The 24954-nt window shown below is 44.0% G+C and overlaps 1 protein-coding gene across 1 annotated transcript in view; it reads right to left on the bottom strand.

The window, feature by feature from the left end:
* LOC110502386 (melanopsin-A-like) overlaps positions 1-24274 on the bottom strand; it is a 72002-nt gene extending 47728 nt beyond the window's left edge. The window contains exons 1-3 of the mRNA XM_021580372.3: positions 23979-24274; positions 2847-2992; positions 1910-2043 (exon numbers count right to left, since the gene is read on the bottom strand). Coding sequence (XP_021436047.2) covers positions 1910-2043; positions 2847-2992; positions 23979-24167 — 469 coding nt within the window. The 5' untranslated portion in view covers positions 24168-24274. The remainder of the gene's footprint in view (positions 1-1909; positions 2044-2846; positions 2993-23978) is intronic.
* Positions 24275-24954: the final 680 nt, after the last annotated feature.

Below are 24954 nucleotides of genomic sequence, written 5' to 3' on the forward strand. Positions count from 1 at the left end.
TGTTATAATTATCACTCTGTAGTGACTTCTTAGTCGACCCCTCTTTTGTCTAACAAGCCGCCATGCCGGTTTAGCCCACTAGGGCACATTCTCCTATCATTTCATGTAACCACATTTACCGTGTTTGTTTGTTTGTTTGTCTATCCATTTCTGTGAATTACTTAGTTAGTAATAAATAAATGATTTAAGACAATTGATGTATGGAGGACTCATAGTGAAGACTGGGTTCGTGCAGATAACCAACAATTTACGATGTTTGGAATGAGACTAACGTGAGGTACAGTAAATAATTCATTAATTCGAAGACTAATTTGATCAGATAAAATATGTGAAAAGTTATTTTAGGAAATTATAACTTTGTAATCTGAATATTTTTCCTTGGTGCCCCGACTTCCTAGTTAATTAGTTACATGATTAATCAGTTGATCGCGTAATACTAATTACAGAGAATCTTTGATAAAAACTATAAGTCTTCAGTTAATGATAGTAAAGACACGACAGGAGGGACACCCTTTTTCAAGCATTCAGGGAGTGTCGGGTAAAAATATATTTTACTGAAAGAGTGGGCCATCCATTTTCATTTCAGAGAGATCTGTTTTTCCCCAGGTATCCCCCATAATAAATAATGTACAGTCACTTATTTGAAAAACAGTAGGTGGGATTATTACTCTCCTGCTATGCAAAAATGACCGACATGGCAGATTGGGATGGGATTTAAATTACAGATGTTGTGATTTGTGCTTGTGCACATAATTACATAAAACCTATCTCCCCCAGTAAAATGAATCCCCCGCGAGTAGGGCTTTAGTGTTCATCCAAAGCTGTCTTTGATTGAAATGGATGCAGATAAAAAGCCTCAAGGTCTGCCTCATTGTCTGTATCTCTAGGCAACAACTCATTAACTAGGCTTCCATTCACCTTTGAAAGACTGGAAGCTGAGTTATCAAGTATTTGCAGAAAAAGGCCTGCACATTGTAATGGGTTGGCCTGTTTCCATTAAAGTGGCATGTTGCGGTTGAAAAGCTGTGCATCCTGAAGTAATGCAAATAAAAAGCACTTTATCGCATAAGTTTCCATGAAGTTAATAATAAACAGAAGCTCAATGTGTTCCCATCACATTTTGTTGTCGCAAAAGAGTGTAGGTTACATGTTGAGATAAGAGCACCGATCATCATGTCACCAGCATACAAATAACGCCTTTGATGTGTATTGGACATTTGCATCAGGCTCGTCAACGTGCACTTAGCCACCATATGTGTGTTCATCACAACTTAATCCATCTGCCTAATAAACTCTTCATGCTTTTTTCACGTTGTGGTGGGAGGACAACATATCATTGTGACTAAGTTTACTTTGACATGATGGTAATTATATCAATGTTTGCACGTAAAAGCATTTTCCACCGCAATTGTCACAATCTATTTCACAGACAAAGAAATGATCCTCCCTTGTCTATGATAAGAGAGAAAGAGGAGAATGTGTTTATTTTTTATTTTTGTCGACATTTTGTTTCGACATTAGGACGTTTTTACAAAAAAAATGTGCTGTTCCCATCAGGCCTGTCATGAGTTTTTCATGCTTCAGTTAATTCCTCTGCATAAAATGGTTGGAAGGAAACATGGTTTACGGTAAAAAATAAACACATTCTCCTCTTTCTCTCTTATCATAGACTTCTACCTCTTGCCATTCCCCACCTATTCTGTTCAACTTAATTACCTTGGAATCAATTCCTTCATTCCACCTCCTTCCGGTCAATAATAAGAAAGAAGCTAGGTTTCCATCCAAGTGTGCGTCCACAAATTTCTATGTTTTTTCTTTCAAGTAATGTATAGATTTTATCAGTTTTTCCCAGAAAAATCAGATTGGAAAATAATTGACCTCAGGTGAGTTAGAAGGTGGTGTGGAGTACCTTTCTCCCCGAAGATCCATCTTTTATGCATGGAGGTGGTGAAGAAGATGGGTGCCTGTGTGAGGCACATCAGGAGGTCAGTGATGGCCAGGTTAATGATGAACATGTTGGCCGGAGTCCTCAGTGACCTGCTCCTGTAGAACACAGCACATACAGCACAGGGAAAGGCAGGATACAGTATTCTGATTCAATTTGACACACACACACACACACACACACACACACACACACACACACACACACACACACACACACAAACCCCAGTATAATGCTGTAACATTCCCACAAATGGTAGGTCAGTGTAATCAAAGTGTTATTGTACTGAAATTACATAGTTCCTCTCTGTCTGGTGAATAAGTTATTTTTAACAACTATTTATCTATGGAAAGAGCTTGTGCCATCAATTTGTCCAACATGTACCACTTACAGTATATCTGCAAATGATTGTGTGTGTGTGTGTGTGTGTGTGTGTGTGTGTGTGTGTGTGTGTGTGCATCTGTGCGTGTCTATATACACAATGAGTCATCATGGTGGGAGAGAAATGGCATCTCCACACAAAGCATTGAAAGCGAAGCGCGTTACACACAACCCAGAACAATGTAATGTCAAGCCAAATAGTGTGCTTGAGATGAAGGAAAGACAACTACGAATGTGAAAACACTTGCAATTGCAGCTTGTGCGACAGGTTATTTTATTTTACACAATGCGGATCAACTGAGACACACTGATAAACAACTGAGACGACAGAGCCACATATGACAGATGGAGGGATAGTGAGACAGTGAGACGACAAAACCTCAGCATCAACTCCACATTCTCTTGCTGCAAGAAACTGCCACAGAATTATAATTGATCAAAGAGAGAGAGAGAGAGAGAGAGAGAGAGAGAGAGAGAGAGATGTATAGTTATGGTACAATGGGAAGCTCCTGTTCCTTACCTGCCGAAGGCATAGATAACCAGGAAGTTGCCCACCATGCCGGTGATGCCGATAGCCAGAATGACTACCCCTATAGTGTAATGGACATGGTCAGGTACATCCACAGTTGGGAAGGGGTGGCGAGAGGCTTCCTGCACCATGGCCATCTACAGGTAAAACAAAATAACGGTATTTAAACAGGAGCCTGGTGGCATAACAAAACTGTGAGAAATGAACCATATCCACTTATTAATCATGTAGGAAGAGGAATGCATAGTATAACCCAAAAATGCTGGTAGGTTGTAAGTAAATCTATTTGTTAGCAATCTTTTCAAATTACTGTACTGTACTGAAATATACACTACCGGTCAAAGGTTTTAGAACACCTACTCATTCATGGGTTTTCTTTATTTATACTATGTTCTACATTGTAGTATAATAGTGAAGACATCAAAACTATGAAATAACACATGGAATCTTGTAATAACCAAAAAAGTGTTAAACAGATTCTTCAAATAGCCACCCTTTGCCTTGATGACAGCTTTGCACACTCTTGGCATTCTCTCAACCAGCTTCACCTGGAATGCTTTTCCAACAGTCTTGAAGGAGTTCCCACATACGCTGATCACTTGTCTGCTTTTCCTTCACTCTGCGGTCAGACTCATCCCAAACCATCTCAATTGGTTTGAGGTCGGGGAATTGTGGAGGCCACGTCATCTGATGAAGCACTCCATCACTCTCCTTCTTGGTAAAAAAAAGCCCTTACACAGCCTGGAGGTGTGTTGGGTCATTGTCCTGTTGAAAAACAAATTATAGTCCCACTAAGCCCAAACCAGATGGGATGGCGTATTGCTGCAGAATGCTGTGGTAGCCATGCTGGTTAAGTGTGCCTTGAATTCTAAATAAATCACTGACAGTGTCACCAGCAAAGCATCCCCACCCCATCACACCTCCTACTCCATGCTTTTCAGTGGGAAATACACATGCAGAGATCCTCCATTCACCCACACCTCAAAGAAATCTCCAATTTGGACTCCAGACCAAAGGACAAATTTCCACCGGTCCAATGTCCATTGTTCTTGTTTCTTGGCCCAAGCAAGTCTCTTCTTATTGGTGTCCTTTAGTAGTGGTTTCTTGCAGCAATTCGACCATGAAGGCCTGATTCACTCAGTCTCCTCTGAACAATTGATGTTGAGATGTGTCTGTTACTTGAACTCTGTGAAGCATTTATTTGGGCTGCAATTTCTGAGGCTGGTAACTCTAATGAACTTATCCTCTGCAGCAGAAGTAACTCTGGGTCTTCCTCTGGGCCTGTTTCATCATAGCGCTTGATTGTTTTGGCAACTGCACTTGAAACTTTCAAAGTTCTTGAAATGTTCCATATTGACTGACCTTCAAGTCTTAAAGTAACGATAGACTGTTGTTTCTCTGCTTATTTGAGATGTTGCCATAATATGGACTTGGTCTTTTACCAAAAAGGGCTATCTTCTGTATACCACCCCTACCTTGTCACAACACAAATATCAGGAATCAAGGTAACCCAGATGCAGACTGTAGAAGTAACAATGTTTATTGTAGCAACAGAGGCAGGCAAAGACAGGTCAAGGCAGGCAGGGGTTGATAAACCACGGTAAAGCAAAGGTACAGGACGGCAGGCAGGCTCAGGGACAGGCCAGACAGAGAGGTCAGACGAGCTAGTACAGGGTCCGGACAGGCAAAGGTCAAAAACCAGGAGGACACGACAAGAGCGGCTGGGAACAGCTAGGCGCTGACAGGAAAACCTCTGGTAAGCTTGACCAAACAAGACAAACGGGCAACAAACAGACAGAGAACACAGGTACAAATACACAGAGGATAATTGGGAAGATGGGCGACACCTGGAGGGGGGTGGAGACAAGCACAAGTACAGGTGAAACAGATAAGGGCGTGACAACAAATGATTGGCTCAAACGCATTAAGAAGGAAAGACATTCCACAAATGAACTTTTATCAAGGCACACCTGTTAATTGAAATGCATTCCAGGTGACTACCTCAGGAAGCTGGATGAGAGAATACCAAGAGTGTGCAAAGCTGTCATCAAGGCAAAGGGTGGCTTTTTGAAGAATCTCAAATATAAGATATATTTTGATTTGTTTAACACTTTTTTGGTTACTACATGATTCCATATGTGTTATTTTATCGTTTTGATGTCTTAACTATTAATCTACAATGTAGAAAATAGTACAAATAAAGAAAAACCCTTGAATGAGTAGGTGTGACCAAACTTTTGTTTGCTGGTGCTGTTTGTTAGCAAAAACCTCCAGAGAACTTATTTAGCATGTTTTGGCTTTCGAGTTAGGCGAACATTCCCTTAATATCAAACAGAACTCACCCAGAATGTAGTTCCCATGTTCTCTGAATATCCCATATTAATGTTCTAGACACATTTCATTGGTCATTGCAACAATCATTCATGTCCAGTTTTCTGAAGGGTTAGGGGAATATTCCATCAACATCACAACAAACATACACAGAACATGGTTGCCATGTTCTCAGAATATAAGATGTGAATGTTCTAGACACGTTTCATGGGAACATTACAAGAGCATTCGTGTGTCAAGTTTTCTGAGGGTAAGGGACAGGTTGCAATCTACTGGGGGAGGGGTGGTTCAAAATAGGGGAGGGTTGACAAACCTTTTTTTTTTGCTTTGAGGAGGGTTGTGTGTTTTTTTTATTGGGCACAGTGGAGGGTAGTGCATTTTATTCCTTGGTTTCCTATATCATTTCTTCCATCCTCGCCAAATTTACTCATCTGCTTGCGTGCTCCTCCCCTATATCAAGGTGTTTTGGTACTTTTCCGTGTGCTAACTTTTACTATACCACAGGTCAGTATAGTCTACCAGTCTAACGGTCCATCCTGCCCTCTGTCCACCATTCATAGTGACAATAATGCAAGGTGGATTGTTTGTGCAGATCTGCAATAGGCTAATTAGCAATCATATCACACATAAAATCATTACATTTTTGTTGTTGTGCAATTTCCAATATGAATCCATAAGTACAAATAGGAATAGCTGATAGGTAGTGGAGAGGCCATGTGCGCATGAAATAACAGCAAAGACATGACACACAGCTCAAAAAGCTCCCCTATTGATCTTGTTTAGGGACAATACAATTATCCTACCTGGACTAGCCTACAACACCACAATGCAATGAATATATATGTATATGTGTAAATGGGGTGGCAGGTACCCTAGTGGTTAGAGCGTTGCACTAGTAACCGGAAGGCTGCAAGCTCAAATCCCTGAGCTGACTAGGTAAAAATCTGTCATTCTACCCCTGAACAAGGCAGTTAACCCACTGTTCCTAGGCTGTCATTGAGAATAAGAGTTTGTTCTTTAACTGACTTGCCAAGCTAAGTAAAGATTTTTTTTTAAATATCTCTGGGGCTAAGCTTCTCTTCCTTTATTTAGGCTATATACTATTGTTTTATATTAACATCATACATTGGACACCTAAGCCTATAGGCCTATGCATGCAATGCCCTGATCCGTTTAGTGCTCAAATCTCTGACAGCTGAATCTTGAGGTGGACAATTATTGCTTTATGAAAGTTGCCTAAAACCACCCCCCAAAAAATAGGCTATAAACGTTGACATAAGCTACACATGGAAACCCAAGGAACAGAGTTAACATTTTAAATATTTACGGTCACTTTGACCGGCGCCAAATTTTCCTAAAGGAAACTCTGAAATGCACACATGGTTTCTATGCAGATTTTAGAATATTCACATGAAAATCTGTCACCAATTGGAAGGAAACCTAGCTATAGACACGCACAAGACTCTGGCAAGTGCGCTAGTCCAGTGTCACATTGATTATGCCGGTACATCATGGTTCCCACCAGCAGTCCCAAACATCTAAAGAATAAGCTACAGACCAGCCAAGCAAGCTTGTAAGATTTGTACTTAAACTCCCCCCTCATACTCATATTGAGGTTGAGCATTTTTTTGTCTGTGTCTCTGTATCTATGTAATTGTATAGGGAAACTGAGCAAAAAAAGAAACGTCCTCTCACTGTCAACTGTGTTTATTTTCAGAAAATGTGTAAATATTTGTTTGAACATAAGATTTAACAACTGATACATAAACTGAACAAGTTCCACAGACGTGTGACTAACAAAAATGGAATAATGTGTCCCTGAACAAAGGGGGGGGAGGGGGTCAAAATCAAAAGTAACAGTCAGTATCTGGTGTGGCCACCAGCTGCATTAAGTACTGCAGTCCATCTCCTCCTCATGGATTGCACCAGATTTGCCAGTTCTTGCTGTGAGATGTTACCCCACTCTTTCACCAAGGCACCTGTAAGTTTCCAGACATTTCTGGGGGGAATGGCCCTAGCCCTCACCCTCCGATCCAACAGGTCCCAGACGTGCTCAATGGGATTGAGATCCGGGCTCTTCGCTGGCCATGGCAGAACACTGACATTCCTGTCTTGCAGGAAATCATGTACAGAACGAGCTGTATGGCTGGTGGCATTGTCATGTTGGAGGGTCATGTCAGGATGAGCCTGCAGGAAGGGTACCACATGAGGGAGGAGGATGTCTTCCTTGTAACACAGCGTTGAAATTGCCTGCAATGACAACAAGCTCAGTCTGATGTTGCTGTGACACACCACCCCAGACCATGACGGATCCTCCACCTCCAAATCAATCCCACTCCAGCCCTCGGTGTAATGCTCATTCCTTCGATGATAAACGCAAATCCGACCATCACCCCTGGTGAGATAAAACCGCGACTCGTTAGTGAAAAGCACTTTTTACCAGTCCTGTCTGGTCCAGCATCCTGTCTGGTCCAGTGGGTTTGTGCCCATAGGCGATGTTGTTGCCAGTGATGTCTGGTGAGGACCTGCCTTACAACAGGCCAACAACAGGCCAACCGATCCTGTGCAGGTGTTGTTACACATGGTCTGCCACTGCAAGGCGATCAGCTGTACGTCCTGTCTCACTGTAGCGCTGTCTTAGGCGTCTCACAGTACGGACATTGCAATTTATTGCCCTGGCCATATCTGCAGTCCTCATGCCTCCTTGCAGCATGTCCTAATGGACCTCAGATTGGGACACACTAGACACCGCTGGAGCCACTGCCCCTCCTGACCACAATGGGGACAGAGCCCCAACTGTCTCCGAAGGTGTCACTCGGCCACAGGGAGGCGTGTGGCCCCTACCTTCATGGGTACAGGCTCTGACTCGGTCGGTCAACAAAGGAGGGAGAGAGGCGATGGGGCTACTAACACCCCCGAAGCAGGTTATCCAGATGGATGGCCATCGTGATGAGAGCTTCCAATGAAAGGCTGTCCTCTCGGCACGCCAACTCCGTCTGGACCTCTTCGCACAATCCTCTTCTGATTTGGGTGAGAAGCCCCGGCTCATTTAATCCGCTGGACGCTGCCACTGTCCGAAAGGTGAGCGTGCACTCCGTCACGGTCGGGCCATCCTGCCGTAGTTGGAGTAGGCACTCACATCCCTCTCTGCCCTCTGGTGAATGGTCGAAGACCCCCTGAATAGAGCCATGAACCACTCATAGGAACCCAGCTCCTCTCCTCTCTCCCAGATGGCCGTGGCCCACAAAGATTTATAAATGTGACCGGAATTGCACAATAAAGTCAGGGACTTATTTCCATTTTGGTCCCTATTTTTTACATAAATAAACAAAAAAAGAAACGTCCCTTTTTCAGGACCCTGTCGTTCAAAGATAATTCGTAAAAATCGAAATAACTTCACAGATCTTCATTGTAAAGGGTTTAAAGTTTCCCATGCTTGTTCAATGAACCATAAACAATTCATGAACATGCACCTGTGGAATGGTCGTTAAGACTCTAACAGCTTACAGACGGTAGGCAATTAAGATCACAGTTATGAAAGCTTAGGACACTAAAGGGGCCTTTCTACTGACTCTGAAAAGCACCAAAAGAAAGATGCCCAGGGTCCCTGCTCATCTGCGGGACTTCTTGTCGCAGGCTTCTTGTCCACGACGAAGAAACTAGTTGACGCAGGAAAAGTGAACGTGCGGATGAAACCTTGTTGGAGTGCCTCTTGGATATAATCCTCCATGGCCTTGGTCTCAACCACCGACAGAGGGTAGATGCGTCTGCATGGAGGCGCAGACCCTGCCAGCAGGTCACTGGCACAGTCCCAGCGGCGATGAGGGGGAAGACAGGTGGTGCGGATCTTGAAGAATACCTCCCGCAGGTCCTGGTATACCTCCGGGATGTTAGGCTGAAGGGCAAGCACAGGACTCTCAACCGACGTGGAACCACAGGGGATGGGGAAGCAGGTCCTCCGGCATTTGGGTGACCAGTCTGTGATTCTCATCCTCGACCATGAGCTGGTGGAATTATGGAATTGAAGCCAAGAGAGGCCGAGGATGATCTTGTGATGAATGGGCTCCACAGTGAGGGTGAGTGGTTGGGTGATGTGTGTGATGGTTCCGGATCCTAGTAGCCGATTATCAAGGGCTTGAACCGGGAAAGGAGAGGAGAGTGGGTATGAGATGATGTTAAGAGAGGAGGCAAGGGTCTGGTCAATAAAGTTCCCCACGGCACCGGAATCCACTAACGCTGTAGACATAGCACATGAGGGACAGTCAACTAGTGTGATGGACACCAAAAAGAGTTTAGCAGAAAGTGATGGAAGATGGAATACTCACTCCTGCCCTATGAGGTGGAAGATCACATGACCGTCCCTCTGCTCTTGTGGAGCCCCTATTAGGAAGTTCCGGACACTGCTGGAACCGGTGCCCCCCTTGACCACAATACAGACAGAGCCCCAGCTGTCTCCGTCTGCATCATTCCGCCGTGGGGAGGCGTGAGACCCCTACCTCCATGGGTTCAGGCTCTGATCCAGAGTGTTCCCTGAGGGAGGGAGAGAAGTGATAAGTATCGACGCTCCCGTAGTAGGTTATCCAGACAGATGGCCATTGCAATGAGTGCGTCCAAAGAGAGGTTGTCGTCTCGACAGGCCAATTCTGTCTAGACCTCCTCGCTCAGACCTCTTCGGAACAGCGTGCAAAGCGCCAGCTGGATGCTGCTACTGTCCGGAAGGTGAGTGCGTACTCGGCAGTCGTCTGGTCCCCCTGCCGTAATTGGAGTAAGTGCTCACCCCCCTCTCTGCCCTTTGGGGGATGATCGAATATGCATTTGAACAGAGCCATGAACCCCTCATATGAAGCTAGCTCCTCCTCTCCCAGACGGCCATGGCCCATTCCAAAGCATGCCCAGTCAGCAGAGAAATAACCTTGGTAACCTTGGACCTCTGGTGTTGGGGGCTCCCCTGTGGTGCGTAAAGTAGAGGGAGCACTGAAATAGGAAGCCACGGCATATAGATGGGGTGCCGTCATATTTATCTGGGAGGGACAAATGGGCATCGCTGACCTGAGCGGGTTGCTGAATGGGCTGTTGTGCTGGCTCGCTGGTTCGACTGGTTGTAGTGTATCCTCCGCTAGTTGACGGCAACGCCTCCCGGGTATGTTGAAGACATTGCGAAGAACCTCTCCCTAGCTGGTCCTGGTGTTGATGTAGAAGGTATCCCTGCTCATTGACCATCTGGGAGATATTTTGTCCTCCTGCTGCTTCCATGGTTTGAGTCAGTATTCTGTAACGAAGAGGCTGTGAGTTGAGAAGCAGGTGAAACGTTTAATACAACAACAAACATGGAAGGAGACAACATAACAGTAGCATCTTTGCATGAACACAGGATCAATACTTACTAGGGAAGGAACCTAAGGGAGTGCCAGATATAGGGGAGGTAATACGTGTGGTAATGGAGTCCTGGTGTGCCTACATGATGACGTACAGGTGCGTGTAATGATTCATGCCAGGTGTGTGTAATGATGGATCCCAGGACCGGGGGTTAGTATACAGGCGACATCAAACGCCAGAGGGGAGGAGCGGGAGAAGGCATGACACTACATTAATGTGGATGCTATCATGATTACGGATAATCCTGAATGAATCGTGAATCATGATGAGTGACAAAGTTAGACGCACAAGTATCAATATCCGTAATCATGGTAGCATCCACATTAATGTACAAGTGTTTAGAAACATTATATTCTTATTTACAATACAGGTGATTCCAAAGTGACACGATATATTAATTACCATTCATTTCTATTGGGCACAACATTTGTAGAGTCACAAGCTTGATGTAATCATTGCGTGCTAGGAATATGGGACTATGTACAAAAAGGGCTGTAATTTCTAAACGATTCACTCGTTATGGATGAAAATACCCTCGAATTAAAGCTGACAATCTGCACTTCATCCTCATAGTCATTATAATTTCAAATCCAAAGTGCTGGAGTACAGAGCCAAAACAAAAAAAATGCCATGTCCCAATACTTTTGGGGCTCGTTGTATGTAATTGGAAAACACTGTATGTTAAAAGCACTGTTTCTGTGTGTCCCTAATCTTGTTAGAGACAAAGAGGTGTGAATGGATCAGTGGTTCACCAATCGGGGCCTTGATGGGCTCGGCAACAGTAACAAGGGGTGGTGTGTAAACACATTTTTGGGGGGAGAACGTTTCTTTAAGACCATCAGGCGACGTCCTAAAAACGTCTTTAGGGATGACCCTGGAACAAGCTTTGAACTAGACAAAAACCTCCAGGGGACCATGACAGAACTTCCTATGTTTTAAACGTCATTGGACACATGAATGTTCTTGCATGGTTCCCATGAAAAGTTTCTAGGACATTAATATCTTATATTCAGAGAACATGGCAACCACATTCTGGGCAAGTTCTATTTGACATCAAGGGAATGGTCTCTTGAAAACAGTCCTTGCACATCACTGGAACATTCCTATAAAGATCTTAGGTAATGAACAAATGAGACTCTTAAGGAAACGTCTCTAAAGTTGTGGGAGTGTTTGTTGTTAGCCGGGTAGTGCATCCTGGTTTCCGCTCTTGCCATTTTAATCAGTGGCTAATTTAGACTTGGGCAGTCAGTGGCATTAATTCATCAACTAGGCTCCAGGGGAAAACAAAAACTAGCAGGACTGTGATTGTAGACCACTGGAGAGTTATACCCCCCGATTTAGACCATGACACTGTTTTCAACCTTTTCCTTTTCTCTACAAGGCTGCAAAAAGATAAAAGATAATAATAATAATTATTAAGTGATTATCCAGCCTTAAAGCACTAAGCAGACTAACTCTGCATATAATCATCTGGATTCGTTTTCCTCCACTGTGAATAATTACTGTCACATTCACTGGCCATCTGAGAAATGAACTTCTCTGAGCTTCAATACGAATGAAGAGCCGTTTGGATTCAAAAACTTGAAGGACAGTTTCCTTATTCACTCTCACAAATTAAAATCAATACGCAAACATCACAGTTTTTTAATCCTTCTCCATCCGGAGGGTCTCCGGAATGGTTTTAATGAAGAGAGCATTTGGTTGAGTTAGTAGCGCAGGGTACGCAGGGTCAACTTCCTGCTCGACTGCTCTGAAGCCGCCGCGAGAGGACACAAATCAACAGGGATAAATGTCCCCACCAACACAGGCGTGATGGAATAAATAAGACCAGGCGAAATCTCCCTGTCATTTCAAGTCTCAGTCACTTCAGACTGAGTGGAATGCACGCATATGTATGGTGGTCTCACACTACCCTCACTCTCACAGAGTCTAACAGGGAGAAAGGGGCGCAGGTAATAACATTGTGAAATAAAATGATGGGGATGAGGAGGAGAAAGAGGAAGAGGAAGAACAGGAGGAGAAGGGGGAGGAGGGGTAGCAGAGGAAATGGAGGTCAATTATGAGGAGGAATGGGAGGAGATGGAAGAAGAGGAAGAGGACAATCGTTATGACGAGGAGGAGTAGGACAATTATGACGACAACAATGATGATAATGGCCCACACACAAATACACCCGAACAAATAGTCCAAGGCCACTAGCTCTGTAGACAAAGACCTTGAATTCCTTTGATAACTTCAGATGAACCACACCCGTCTGTGATGCATCCCCCAGGTGGCAGTGTTTGACAACCACTAAGAGAAGTGTTTGAACTGGGTTTAGATAAAAAGCCCCCAAACTTTGCCTGTCCACAGATCAAACAGGAAGAAGAGTCAGAGGTGCTACATCAGACAGTCAGACAGGGTGGTATAATGGAAAATATATGTCCTGGACAGAATACCAGCATATGTCAGGGGTTATAAGGGAGATATGTCTGGGATAGTGTGGGCTTCTCCAGCGAACTTACACAACTTGCAAAGAAAACAATGGGTTCCACATTGAACTCTCGGAGCCAATGTTAAGCTGAAGATCTCAACTTTTATGGCAGTCAATAATCTTACTTACTCTGTCATCATCACACCACTATTTTGATCCACTGACACCTTGGATATGTCCACTGGAATGATTTGACCAGGAGTGATTACTCTGGGTATTACAACTTGTTTTCTATTATGACTATGCACTGTAAAAAACGAATAGCTGTTTCAACTAAATATTATTAAGCAATTGGTTTCACAGACTTTTTGGTCAAAGTGTTACCTGAAGTTAGAATGTTTAGTTCTCCCAAACTTAGCTCCAACATGAGAAAACTTGTGCAAAAATGATCTCAACTTAAAATGATGTGTTTGCTCAAATTGTCTCATATGTTCATTCAACAAAACATTTCTTTTTGGGCATCTTACCTATAACTAGTCACACAGTGAGTGCTTTTAACATACAATGTTTTCAACTTACATAGTTGACACACATGATGAATGTTCATTTATACAGTAATTCATCTTCAACATCCTCCCCTAGGGATTTGAACTCCAAACCTGTAAGTTCACAACACTTCAATCTTCCTGCTGCACCACCATGTCTGTGTTGAAATTGAGTTAATCTGTATTGCCACACCTTGCACTTCAAAGTAAACCTCAACTCTGTTAACAGTACACTCAAGAAAAACAATTTTATTTATCATAGTGATTAAGGAGTAACATTAAAATAGGGTAATATGCCCCACTAACATTAGATAATTAGGTATCATAAACAAAAAAATGCTTAAATAAGTCAATCAAATCAATTATGAGAGAATATTCAGATTAACTGATAACTGACATAGACATGGTGGCGTAGCAGGAATATCAGAATGCCATGCGTAAAGAGGTAGAGAGTTAAAATCACAGGTGAGGACATGTTGAATAATAATTACTGTATAAATGAATATGTATGTGAAAAACACTGTGTGTAATCAGTTGCACACATGAAAACCAGGTGTGTGGGAAAACAAGACAAAACAAATGGAAAATGAAAAAATGGATCGGCGATGGCTAGAAGACCGGTGACGTCGACTGCCAAACACCGCCCGAACAAGGAGAGGAACTGACATCAGCAGAAGTCGTGACAGTACCCCCCCCCCCTGATGCACGGCTCCAGCAGCGCGCCGTCACCGGCCTCGGGGACGACCCGGAGGGTGAGGCGCAGGGCGATCCGGACGGAGACGGTGGAACTCCCGCAACATTGAAAGATCCAACACGTCCTCCACCGGAACACGGCATCTCTCCTCCGTACCATACCTCTCCCAGTCCAGGAGGTACTGAAGGCCTCTCGCCCGACGCCTCGAATCCAGTATGGAACGAATGGAGCACGCCGGGGCCCCCTCGATGTCCAGAGGAGGTGGAGGAACATCCCGCACCTCAGACTCATGGAGCTGGCCAGCAACCACCGGCCTGAGGAGAGACACATGGAACGAGGGGTTATTACGGTAATCGGGGGGAAGCTGTAACCTGTAACTTACCTCTTTCAGTCTCCTCAGGACTTTAAATGGCCCCACAAACCGCGGACCCAGCTTTCGGCAGGGCAGGCGGATGGGCAGGTTTCGGGTCGAGAGCCAGACCCGGTCCCACGGTGCGAACACTGGGGCCTCAGTACAGTGACGGTCTGCGCCGGCTTTCTGACGCAGCACGGCGGCTGAAGATGAACATGGGCGGTGTCCCATGTTTCCTCCGCTCGCCGGAACCAGTTGTCCACCGCAGGAGCCTCGGTCTGACTCTGATGCCAAGGAGACAGAACCGGCTGATACAATACGCACTGGAAGGGGGAGAGGTTAGTGGAGGAGTGGCGGAGCGAGTTCTGGGCCATCTCTGCCCAGGGCACGAACACTGCCCACTCCCCCGGCCGGTCCTGGCAATAAGACCTCGAAAACCTACCCACATCCTGGTTTACTCTCTCCACCTGCCCATTACTCTCGGGGTGAAAACCCGAGGTAAGGCTGATCGAGACCCCCAGACGTTCCATGAACGCCTTCCAGACCCTCGAAGTGAACTGGGGACCCAGAACAGACACTATGTCCTCAGGCACCCCGTAGTGCCGGAAGACGTGAGTAAACAAGGCCTCCGCAGTCTGTAGGGCCGTAGGGAGACTGGGCAGAGGGAGGAAACGGCAGGACATAGAGAAACGATCCACAACAGCCGGGATTGTGGTGTTTCCCTGTGATGGCGAGAGATCGGTCAGGAAATCGATCGACAGGTGTGACCATGGCCACTGTGGAACGGGAAAGGGGTGTAGCTTACCTCTGGGCAGGTGCCTAGGAGCCTTACACTGGGCGCACACAGAGCAAGAGGAAACATAAACCCTCACGTCCTTAGCCAAAGTGGGCCACCAGTACTTCCCGCTCAGACAGTGCACCATCCGACCGATGCCTGGATGACCAGAGGAGGGTGAAGTGTGGGCCCAATAGATCAGCCGGTCTCGGACAGCAGATGGAACATACAGACGCCCAGCAGGACACTGGAGGGGAGCAGGCTCTGCACTCAATGTCTGCGTCCAGCTCCCACACTACCGGCGCTACAAGGTTGGATGCCGGGAGTATGGGGGTGGGATCCATGAGCCGCTCCTCTGTGTCATACAGCCGGGACAGTGCATCTGCCTTCACGTTCTGGGAACCTGGTCTGTAAGAAAGGGTGAAAACACAACGGGTGAAAAACATGGCACACCTTGCCTGGCGAGGGTTCAGTCTCCTCGCTGCCCGGATGTACTCCAGATTGTGGTGGTCAGTCCAGATGAGAAAAGGGTGTTTAGCCCCCTCAAGCCAATGTCTCCACGCCTTCAAAGCCTTGACGACAGCCAACAGCTCCCGGTCCCCCACGTCATAGTTTTGCTCCGCCGGGCTGAGCTTCCTCAAGAAGAAGGCACAGGGGAGGAGCTTTGGTGGCGTACCCGAGCGCTGAGACAGCACAGCCCCTATCCCTGTCTCGGATGCGTCCACCTCCACTATGAATGCCAAAGACGGATCCGGATGGGCCAGGACGGGAGCCGAGGTAAACAGAGCCCTCAGGTGACCAAAAGGCCCTGTCCACCTCAGGAGTCGGGAGTCAGGCTTCGGTAGAAGTCGTGACAGAGAGGTTGGCAGCCAATAAGATACTTAATTCCAAAAAATACATTTCAACAATGCCTATAATGTTTTTAATTCGACTTTTGCTTTCAAAAGCAGCTCAAACTTAGAACATGTAAGAATGAACTATAGCCATTGAATTCTACCATGCAAATATACTGTTCATTATAGGGAAATAATGCACGCTTTATAATGCCCTTCAAGCCAATTATAAACAAGTATTCAACAATGGTATAAATAGGAAATATATATTTTTTGAAATGCACATCTGGACAGCACTTTATTTCTCCATTTCCTTTTATTTCACTTAGCCGAGACAGTTTCCATCATTCATATTATTATTGTCACGCCCTGACCTTAGTTATCTTTGTTTTCTTTATTATTTTGGTTAGATCAGAGTGTGACTAGGGTGGGTATGTTAGTTTTATATTGTCTAGGGGGTTTTGTATATCTAGGGGTTTGTATGTCTATGGTGGCCTGAATTGGTTCCCAATCAGAGGCAGCTGGTTATCTTTGTCTCATATTTAGATAGCCATTTTGTCTAGGTTATTTGTGGGTTCTTATTCTATGTTTAGTTACCTGTCTGCACTACTCATATTTGCTTCACAGTTCATTTTGTTTGTTTGTTCAGTATTCTTTCTTTATTAAAGAAGAATGTACACTTACCACGCTGCGCCTTGGTCTCCTCCATACAACGAACGTGACAATTATATGCGACAGATGACTCATGATATTAACTGTCTCTGGCTACACATTTCAAAAAAAAAAAATTCTATGGAAGACAACCTGATTCAACAAAAAATGTATTTGGGCCAGCCAGGAGGTTCAGTCAATGTGGGTATTCTTCCGCATGATCTCAAAGTGCGCTGGATCACAGGAAGGGCTGAACAAAAAAACATAAAAGCTTTGCCCTTTCAATGAAGAAATAAGCAGTGATACATCAAGCGTGAAAAATATAAACTTTGAAGAAAATACCCAACATGGTTTTTGAAAAGGCACCTGTTTGCTTTCTGAGCTGTAAAATTCTCTCTGGCCATATTTAGGTGCATGCAGGTCAGCTATGAGACCACTAGGTACTAATAAACAGTGCAATACTGATCATAATCTGATGCTAATGGTTTGAAAAGAGATCGGAGCACTGGTCATTATCCCCAACACCGGGCTGCCATTTCCGAACAAAAAGGTACAGCACTCAAACGACAGTAAGAAATCTCAAAAGCTTTTTAAACATTCTGGCTAATGAACATGCTTCAGCTTGCTTGCTTACTACATATAGCCCAGGAGGAGGACTTCTGTCATAGTGCCACTAAAGACCAACTGAGATCTGTCTGGCTGACTAAAGAGTTCCTTCCTGGCACCACTATTCTGCAGAGGTTCATTAAAATGTTTTGTTGAGTTTGATCATATCTGAATAGTTTTGCTTATTAAAAAGCATCCCTCTATAAGGGGATGAAAATACTCCTGTTGTAACGTTGAGATCCTCAGGGACTCTTTTCTCTTTTCATTAGTGAAGCAGCAGCCGTGGTTTCTTCCCACACGAGATCAGACTACACTGCTGCCTCACCCACAGAGTAACGGGAGTTTTTGTTGTGTGATTGTGTGTGCCTGCGCGCGCACGTGCGTGTGTGTGTGTGTGTGTGTGTGCGTGCTAAAGGCAGTCAACCCTTGAGTCTTACAAAATACATCAGGGTATACAGTATTTAGGTCATTGTGTCTCTAGTTGAATCTTTTCTAACAGCATCAATTACATCATGGAATCATTCTCGTTTCATCCTTTAATGCACCTGTACAGTCTAATTGTCAGTTCTAATGTACAATACTGTCATCAAGGCAAAGGGTGGCTACTTTGAACAATCTAAAATATATTTTGATTTGTTTAACACTTTTTTTCCTACAATGTCATAGTCATATTTTTTTTTTTTAAACTTGAATGAGTAGGTGTGTCCAAACTCTCTTTCTGTCTAGCTTGTGGAGGATATAGTTGTGCTCTTGTCCTCTCTGACTTAATAATTTTCCCTGAGGGAAATAATAAAGCTATATCAATTTTAACTGATTCAGTGCTGACTAATGCTACGTTCGAAAACCTGCTGACGCCAACAATATCTGATTACCATTTGCATGAATTGACAGCGTGAACGCTACTGAAGCCCTGCCATCCTCATACACGAGGTCAATTAATTTAATTCGGCATGAATTAGGAGCAGAGACAGTTCAGGTCTCCCTCTTTAGAATAGTAATTACAAGTTGTCGCTATCAGAGCCAGCGGTCAGTGCCGTGGTGGGTGGTCATGAGTGGGAGAGGCATGTGAGAGTCAGTGGGAGACTGTTTTCAAGGCCACCTATTCCAGAAAGGAAACAGATTGTTTAATAACGGTCCAATCTTCCTAATTATTAATTATTATCAATGTAAATCAAGTGAGTGATTTGTAATGACCAAGGCAAGGCAGTAATTGTTTTCTCTTTAGTTGAGTTTTGCCTCTTGCGTGATAAAACAGCGGCCCTAACCCATCAGACAGTCTAACCCAGTTCTTATTACACAGCAATTAAACAGTTATTACATCATCATTACACAGCTACCGTGGTACAGTCCCACTGAGAGGCACTCCGCACAGCGTGGTTAGGATTTCTATCAGCTTCAAAAAGCACCTTCAAAAAGCAATTTCTAAACACTGAGATACATACAGAAGGATGACCGTTGCTGTAGAGTCACGATGCATTTATGTGTGGACACGTTTGCCTGTCTGCCTCACTGTCCGACCAGCATCTGAGCCTCTATCCTCTCTCCTCTTTCAGTGCTGTACAAACACACTCTGATAGAGATAAGACATACAGGTATACAGTTTAATTCGGAAGTTTACATACACTTAGGTTGGTGTCATTAAAACTCATTTTTCAACCACTCCACAAATGTCTTGTTAACAAACTATAGTTTTGGCAAGTTGGTTAGGACATCTACTTTGTGCATGACACAAGTAATTTTTCCAACAATTGTTTACAGACAGATTATTTCACTTAAAATTCACTGTATCACATTTCCAGTGGGTCAGAAGTTCACATACACTAAGTTGACTGTGCCTTTAAACAGCTTAGAAAATTCCAGAAAATGAGGTCATGCCTTTAGAAGCTTCTGATAGGCTAATTGACATAATTTGAGTCAATTGGAGGTTTACCTGTGGATGTATTTCAAGGCCTACCTTCAAACCCAGTGCCTCTTTGCTTGACATCATGGGAAAATAACAAGAAATTAGCTAAGACTTCAGAAAAAAAAGATAGACCTCCACAAGTCTGGTTCATCCTTGGGAGCTATTTACAAACACCTGAAGGTACCACGTTCGTCTGTACAAACAATAGTATGCAAGTATAAACACCATGGAGCCGTCATACCACTCAGGAAGGAGACGCGTTCAGTCTCCTAGAGATGAACGTACTTTGGTGCGAAAAGTGCAAATCAATCCCAGAACAACAGCAAATGACCTCGTGAAGATGCTGGAGGAAACATGTACAAAAGTATCTATATCCACAGTAAAACGAGTTCTATATCGCTCTGCAAGGAAGAAGCCACTGCTCCAAACCCGCCATAAAAAAGACAGACTACGGTTTGCAACTGCACATGGGGACAAAGATCGTACTTTTTGGAGAAATGTCTGATGAAACAGGAAATGTCTGGTCTGATGAAACAGAAATAGAACAGTTTGGCCATAATGACCATCATTATGTTTGGAGGAAAAAGGGGGAGGCTTGCAAGACGAAGAACACCATCCCAACCGTGAAGCACAGGGGTGGTAGCATCATGTTGTGGGGTGCTTTGCTGCGGGAGGGACTGGTGCACTTCACAATGGCATCATGAGGGAAGGAAAATTATGTGCATATATTGAAGCAACATCTCAAGACATCAGTCAGGAAGTTAAAGGTTGGTTGCAAATGGGTCTTCCAAATGGACAATGACCCCAAGCATAATTCCAAAGTTGTGGCAAAATGGCTTAAGGACAACAAAGTCAAGGTATTGGAGTGGCCATTACAAAGCCCCGACCTCAATCCTATAGAAAATGTGTGGGCAGAACTGAAAAAGCGTATGCAAGCAAGGAGGCCTACAAACCGGCCTCAGTTACACCAGCTCTGTCAGGAATGGGCCAAAATTCACCCAACTTATTGTGGGAAGCTTGTGGAAGGCTATCAGAAACATTTGACCCAAGTTAAACAATTTAAAGGCAAAGCTACCAAATGCTAATTGAGTGTATGTATACTTCTGACCCACTAGGAATGTAATGAAAGAAATGAAAGCTTAAATAAATAATTTTCTCTACTATTATTCTGACATTTCACGGTCTGACAGGCTAATCATCTGTTATCGGAGGAGGACACTTTGTGGACACAGTCTGACAAGCTAATAATCTGTTATCGGAGGAGGACACTTTGTGGACACAGTTTGACAGGCTAATCATCTGTTATCGGAGGAGGATACTTTGTGGACACAGTCTGACAGGCTAATCATCTTATTGGAGGAGGACACTTTGTGGACACGGTCTGACAGGCTAATCATCTGTTATCAGAGGAGGACACTTTGTGGACACAGTCTGACAGGCTAATCATCTGTTATCGGAGGAGGATACTTTGTGGACACAGTCTGACAGGCTAATCATCTTATTGGAGGAGGACACTTTGTGGACACGGTCTGACAGGCTAATCATCTGTTATCGGAGGAGGACACTTTGTGGACACAGTCTGACAGGCTAATCATCTGTTATCGGAGGAGGATACTTTGTGGACACAGTGTCTGTATGTAGATCTCCACAATCCCATTTCTTGATGGACCTCCATGCTTCTAATCAGGGAGATTTGAATTGGAAAGCCACCATTTGAAGTGGTTGTGCGTGGTGTAGAAATAAGAATCTCAGTGAGCCAGAGCCTGACTAGCTTTGCTTGCCAGGCTTATAGTATAACAGGCTACAACATGGCTGTGGATGAGATGAACATGACTTTTGTGAACTTTTTTCCCTTTGTTTGATCTTTCACCTCCGATACATATTTAATGATTGATGGTTCAACTTGGGGTTTTCTGAATTGATCTTTTTTTTCCCCCCCTCTGTCGTGCTGAAGGCCTCTGGCTGGATTACCTGGGCGATTGGTTTTTCTGTCATGTGCGTGTACAGCTCAGTGGAGGAGAATCGATTGAGACAGTTTGCCTGCATGTAAACACAACGCCCCCGGCATCAGAGTTATTGATGTGCCGGAGACAGTCACAGTGCCTCCTCTGTGGGAACATCTGTTGATATGGGGATTTAATTAAGGCTGTTTTTTGGACCGCTCCTGGCGTCATCATGGTCTTTCAAATGTAAAGGCTTAAATACCACACAACAACCGGGCGGGGTTTTGGGTCGTGCTTAAATTAATTACTAAATGGAACAGATAACTGAGTATTTAGAGTGTGAAGAAGGCACGTGAGGCTGATATTAAAGAGCCAATACCGGTATAGCGTTACAAGGACAATGTCGGCCGATAATATCGGTAAACCAATATATCGGTTGGGTATAGTAATCACCTGTCAACTCTTCAGATAGATATGATATTGGGGATTAAGAGAGGAGTTTTGGGGAAAGGCCACAGGACTACATGTCAAGTGGCGCAGCGGTCTAAGGCACTTCTGGCTGTGATCGGGAGTCCCATAGGGCGGCTCGCAATTGTCCTAGCATCGTCCAGGTTTGGCAGGGGTATAAATAAGAATTTGTTCTTAACTGACTTGCCTAGTTAAATAAAAAAACATACCTGAAGGTCAGTGACCATCAGCCATTATCAGGAGGCAGTGTGCCACCTGCTGCTCCAGCTGTGTCATTACAGCACTGTAACACAAGGTGACTAAAAGGATTGGGTGATTGCATTCCAGAGGTTGGCATTACACTGGCTTAATTTAATCTCTGGAAGGCCTGTTTTATGAATCAACAACCCTAGTCACTCTGGTGTAAGTGGATTCAGATTTTTTTTTTATTTATGTTTATATGAATCACACACACAATAGACAGTGCCACTAACCCATTTTCCAACAGCCTCTGGCAATCTCATTATGTCTGGCTACAAATGCAGAAGTGCCACGAGAAATCAGACACGTCAAGTGCCTATGGGACATACGGAATGCATTTCTGTCTATTAATATACATTTCACGTTTTTTTGTACTGCATAAATTGTCAACCTTCTGCAGTGCCTCGGTTCCTTCAGGAATGAAGATGGATGGGTGCATTTTCCCAAGTGCACATCTAATCACAAACTGACAGTCCTGCTATTGTTCCACAATATCAATGAAGTGCTCTTTCTATGCAAAACCCAACAACGTATTGCAATGCTCGAGCCACTCGGCGTCTGTCTGTGTATGCCGTGGAGACTTCTGTCTCGAAAGTTGACGGCGGTGGTTTGAGTGCGTGTGGAAAACCCCCAAAATTAACAGACCAACAAACAATATCTGGAAATGCAGGAGTGTGCATTTTTTTAATTTTGTGAAGGGATTTGATGCAATTCTGTATGTTGAGCTAAGATAGGGATTGGGGAGGGAAAGCAGGAGGGAGCAGCTAAAATGAGTCAGCTATCACTGAATGAAAACATTCACATCAAAATCCAGCATGAAAGTAGAACAAAAATATTCAGGATTTTTTAAATTATTATTTTGTTTGTTTCAAACCTTTCTATACTGACAGGATGGTTCTGATTGAAGTTGTGCGGTCTAATTGTGATACTCAGACACCCCTTATCTGAATGCAATCCCTCACAGCTGTGTCAACTCATGGACAGGGACAGACACAGGGAAATGCCATCAGAATGTACAGAAAGACATCCTGATATTTAATCAAAGGTGGCAGGTGATATTTACCCACCAAAAGGGCTCTGCACCTCATTTACCCTTTGATTTGAAAAAAAAGCTCAGCATTAGTATTTACACTGTGAGTAACCTTCTTTAAGAACAATTTAGTAAGACAGACGAGAATGCAAGCTAGACAGTTACATTAAATACCTCACAAATAACTATGAAACACACAAACACAGAGACAGACCGACAGACAGACAGGCGAGAGAGAGAGAGACAGGCAGAAAGAGAGAGAGCAAAAGCTAGGAACAGGGACATGGGCCATCAATAAAGGTTTTCAAATAGGTGACAAATCGATAGCCTTGGGGAGGCACTATACAGTACAGACAAAGAGTGAGGCTGAAGTATGCGAGTCCATTCTGAATCATTGCTGTACGTTATTATTGATCGACAGTCTAACCAAACCATGAATGTTTGATGCACATGATCCTATTTGACTACAAGTGTAATGAACATCTTGCTTACTTTTCATTCTCTAGTCAGATCTGCTCTGTAGAACTTAACACTTTTTTACAGTGTGAATGGATAAGCATTTTTTACAGGTCAAATCTGCACCCAGAGAAGAATGGTATTCATGCGTTTCATAACAGCTGTCAAGATAGTTTTTTTTGCTGAGAGTAGATTTCTAGGCCTAATGTGCCTATCATGCAAAAAATATCCATTTTTTTTTATTTTTTATCTATGTCCATCTGAATTGTTGATCTACTTAGATAAAGATTTCTGAACAAGACAAGGCAATAACATTCAGAAATTATAGCTGCATCAGTCATTTAAATAAATGACTTGACATGAGGAACATGTACAATCATAGCAAATTCTTACAACCATACTCAAAGCAAACCACTCTACTCAAACCTATGTCCTGCATGAATGATCAGGCTACTTCGACTATTTATTTCATTTCCCTGGGACAGAATGCACAGGTGAAACACTTACAGAGGTGACAGAAGGCAGATCCACCAGCCGGTACTCATTGACCACGGTGTCATTCCAGGAGGAAAGCGTCTCCACGTTGCGCGTGCAGTTTGGGTCCTGGAACCGACATGAGATGCCCTTCCGAACCGAGCGCAGGGTGCCGTTCATAGCTCCTCCCGTGCCCTCCAGGACGGACCGGCCACTCGACATGGGTTGTAGGTGGGAAAATAGAAAATAGCCCGGAGTACTGACACAATCCGACAGCTGTCCGGTCCGTGTTCCAGCAATAGGCAAATACACTGAGGAAATTAGAACTTCTCGTTGGCTCCACAGTGGGAATCTGTTTTGGGAAGTTATCAATTCTCGATGTGAATGTTGACTAACAGTTTACGTTGGTTATGGTCTTGATATTGGTAGTCGGTGAGACACAGTGGTATAAAACAGTTTGACAATCGCAGAAGAGGATGGGGCGGCATACGCGGTTGCGCGCGAGTCACGCAACCCTAATAGCACATTTTTGTACATGGATATATTTACGTAAGTGAGAAAGCCGCACATGCTCTCTCTTTTATCCATGTGCTCGCTCTGAGTTGCCAGTCTCCACCCCTGTGCTGTAATGATGGCACGCGTTCTCATAATGTAGGGCAATAGAGCACTCTGCACTAACATTAGTCATTATGTTGAAAGCTGCTTTTAAAGCTAGTGATCGGTGTGCCAGACCAGTTGGGAGAGTTAATAGGCTACACATTGGAGAGTACATCTACAAAAGCTGAAGAACACATTCCATATCTAGGTACTTTTTTGGCAGGTGGTGGACACTGGCGAACTCCTGAAAAAGAAAAATGCAGCACACTGCTGTTCATGCTCCTAGGTGATTGTATTGATACATTTTGACCCTTTAGTCTTCACTGCCTGACGAATCAAATCAACGTTTATTTGTCACGTGCGCCGAATACAACAAACTTACAGTGAAATGCTTACTTACAGGCTCTAACCA

The sequence above is a fragment of the Oncorhynchus mykiss genome, chromosome 23 (assembly GCF_057628025.1).
Source record: "Oncorhynchus mykiss isolate SJ-2025 chromosome 23, ASM5762802v1, whole genome shotgun sequence".
Lineage (NCBI taxonomy): Eukaryota > Metazoa > Chordata > Actinopteri > Salmoniformes > Salmonidae > Oncorhynchus > Oncorhynchus mykiss.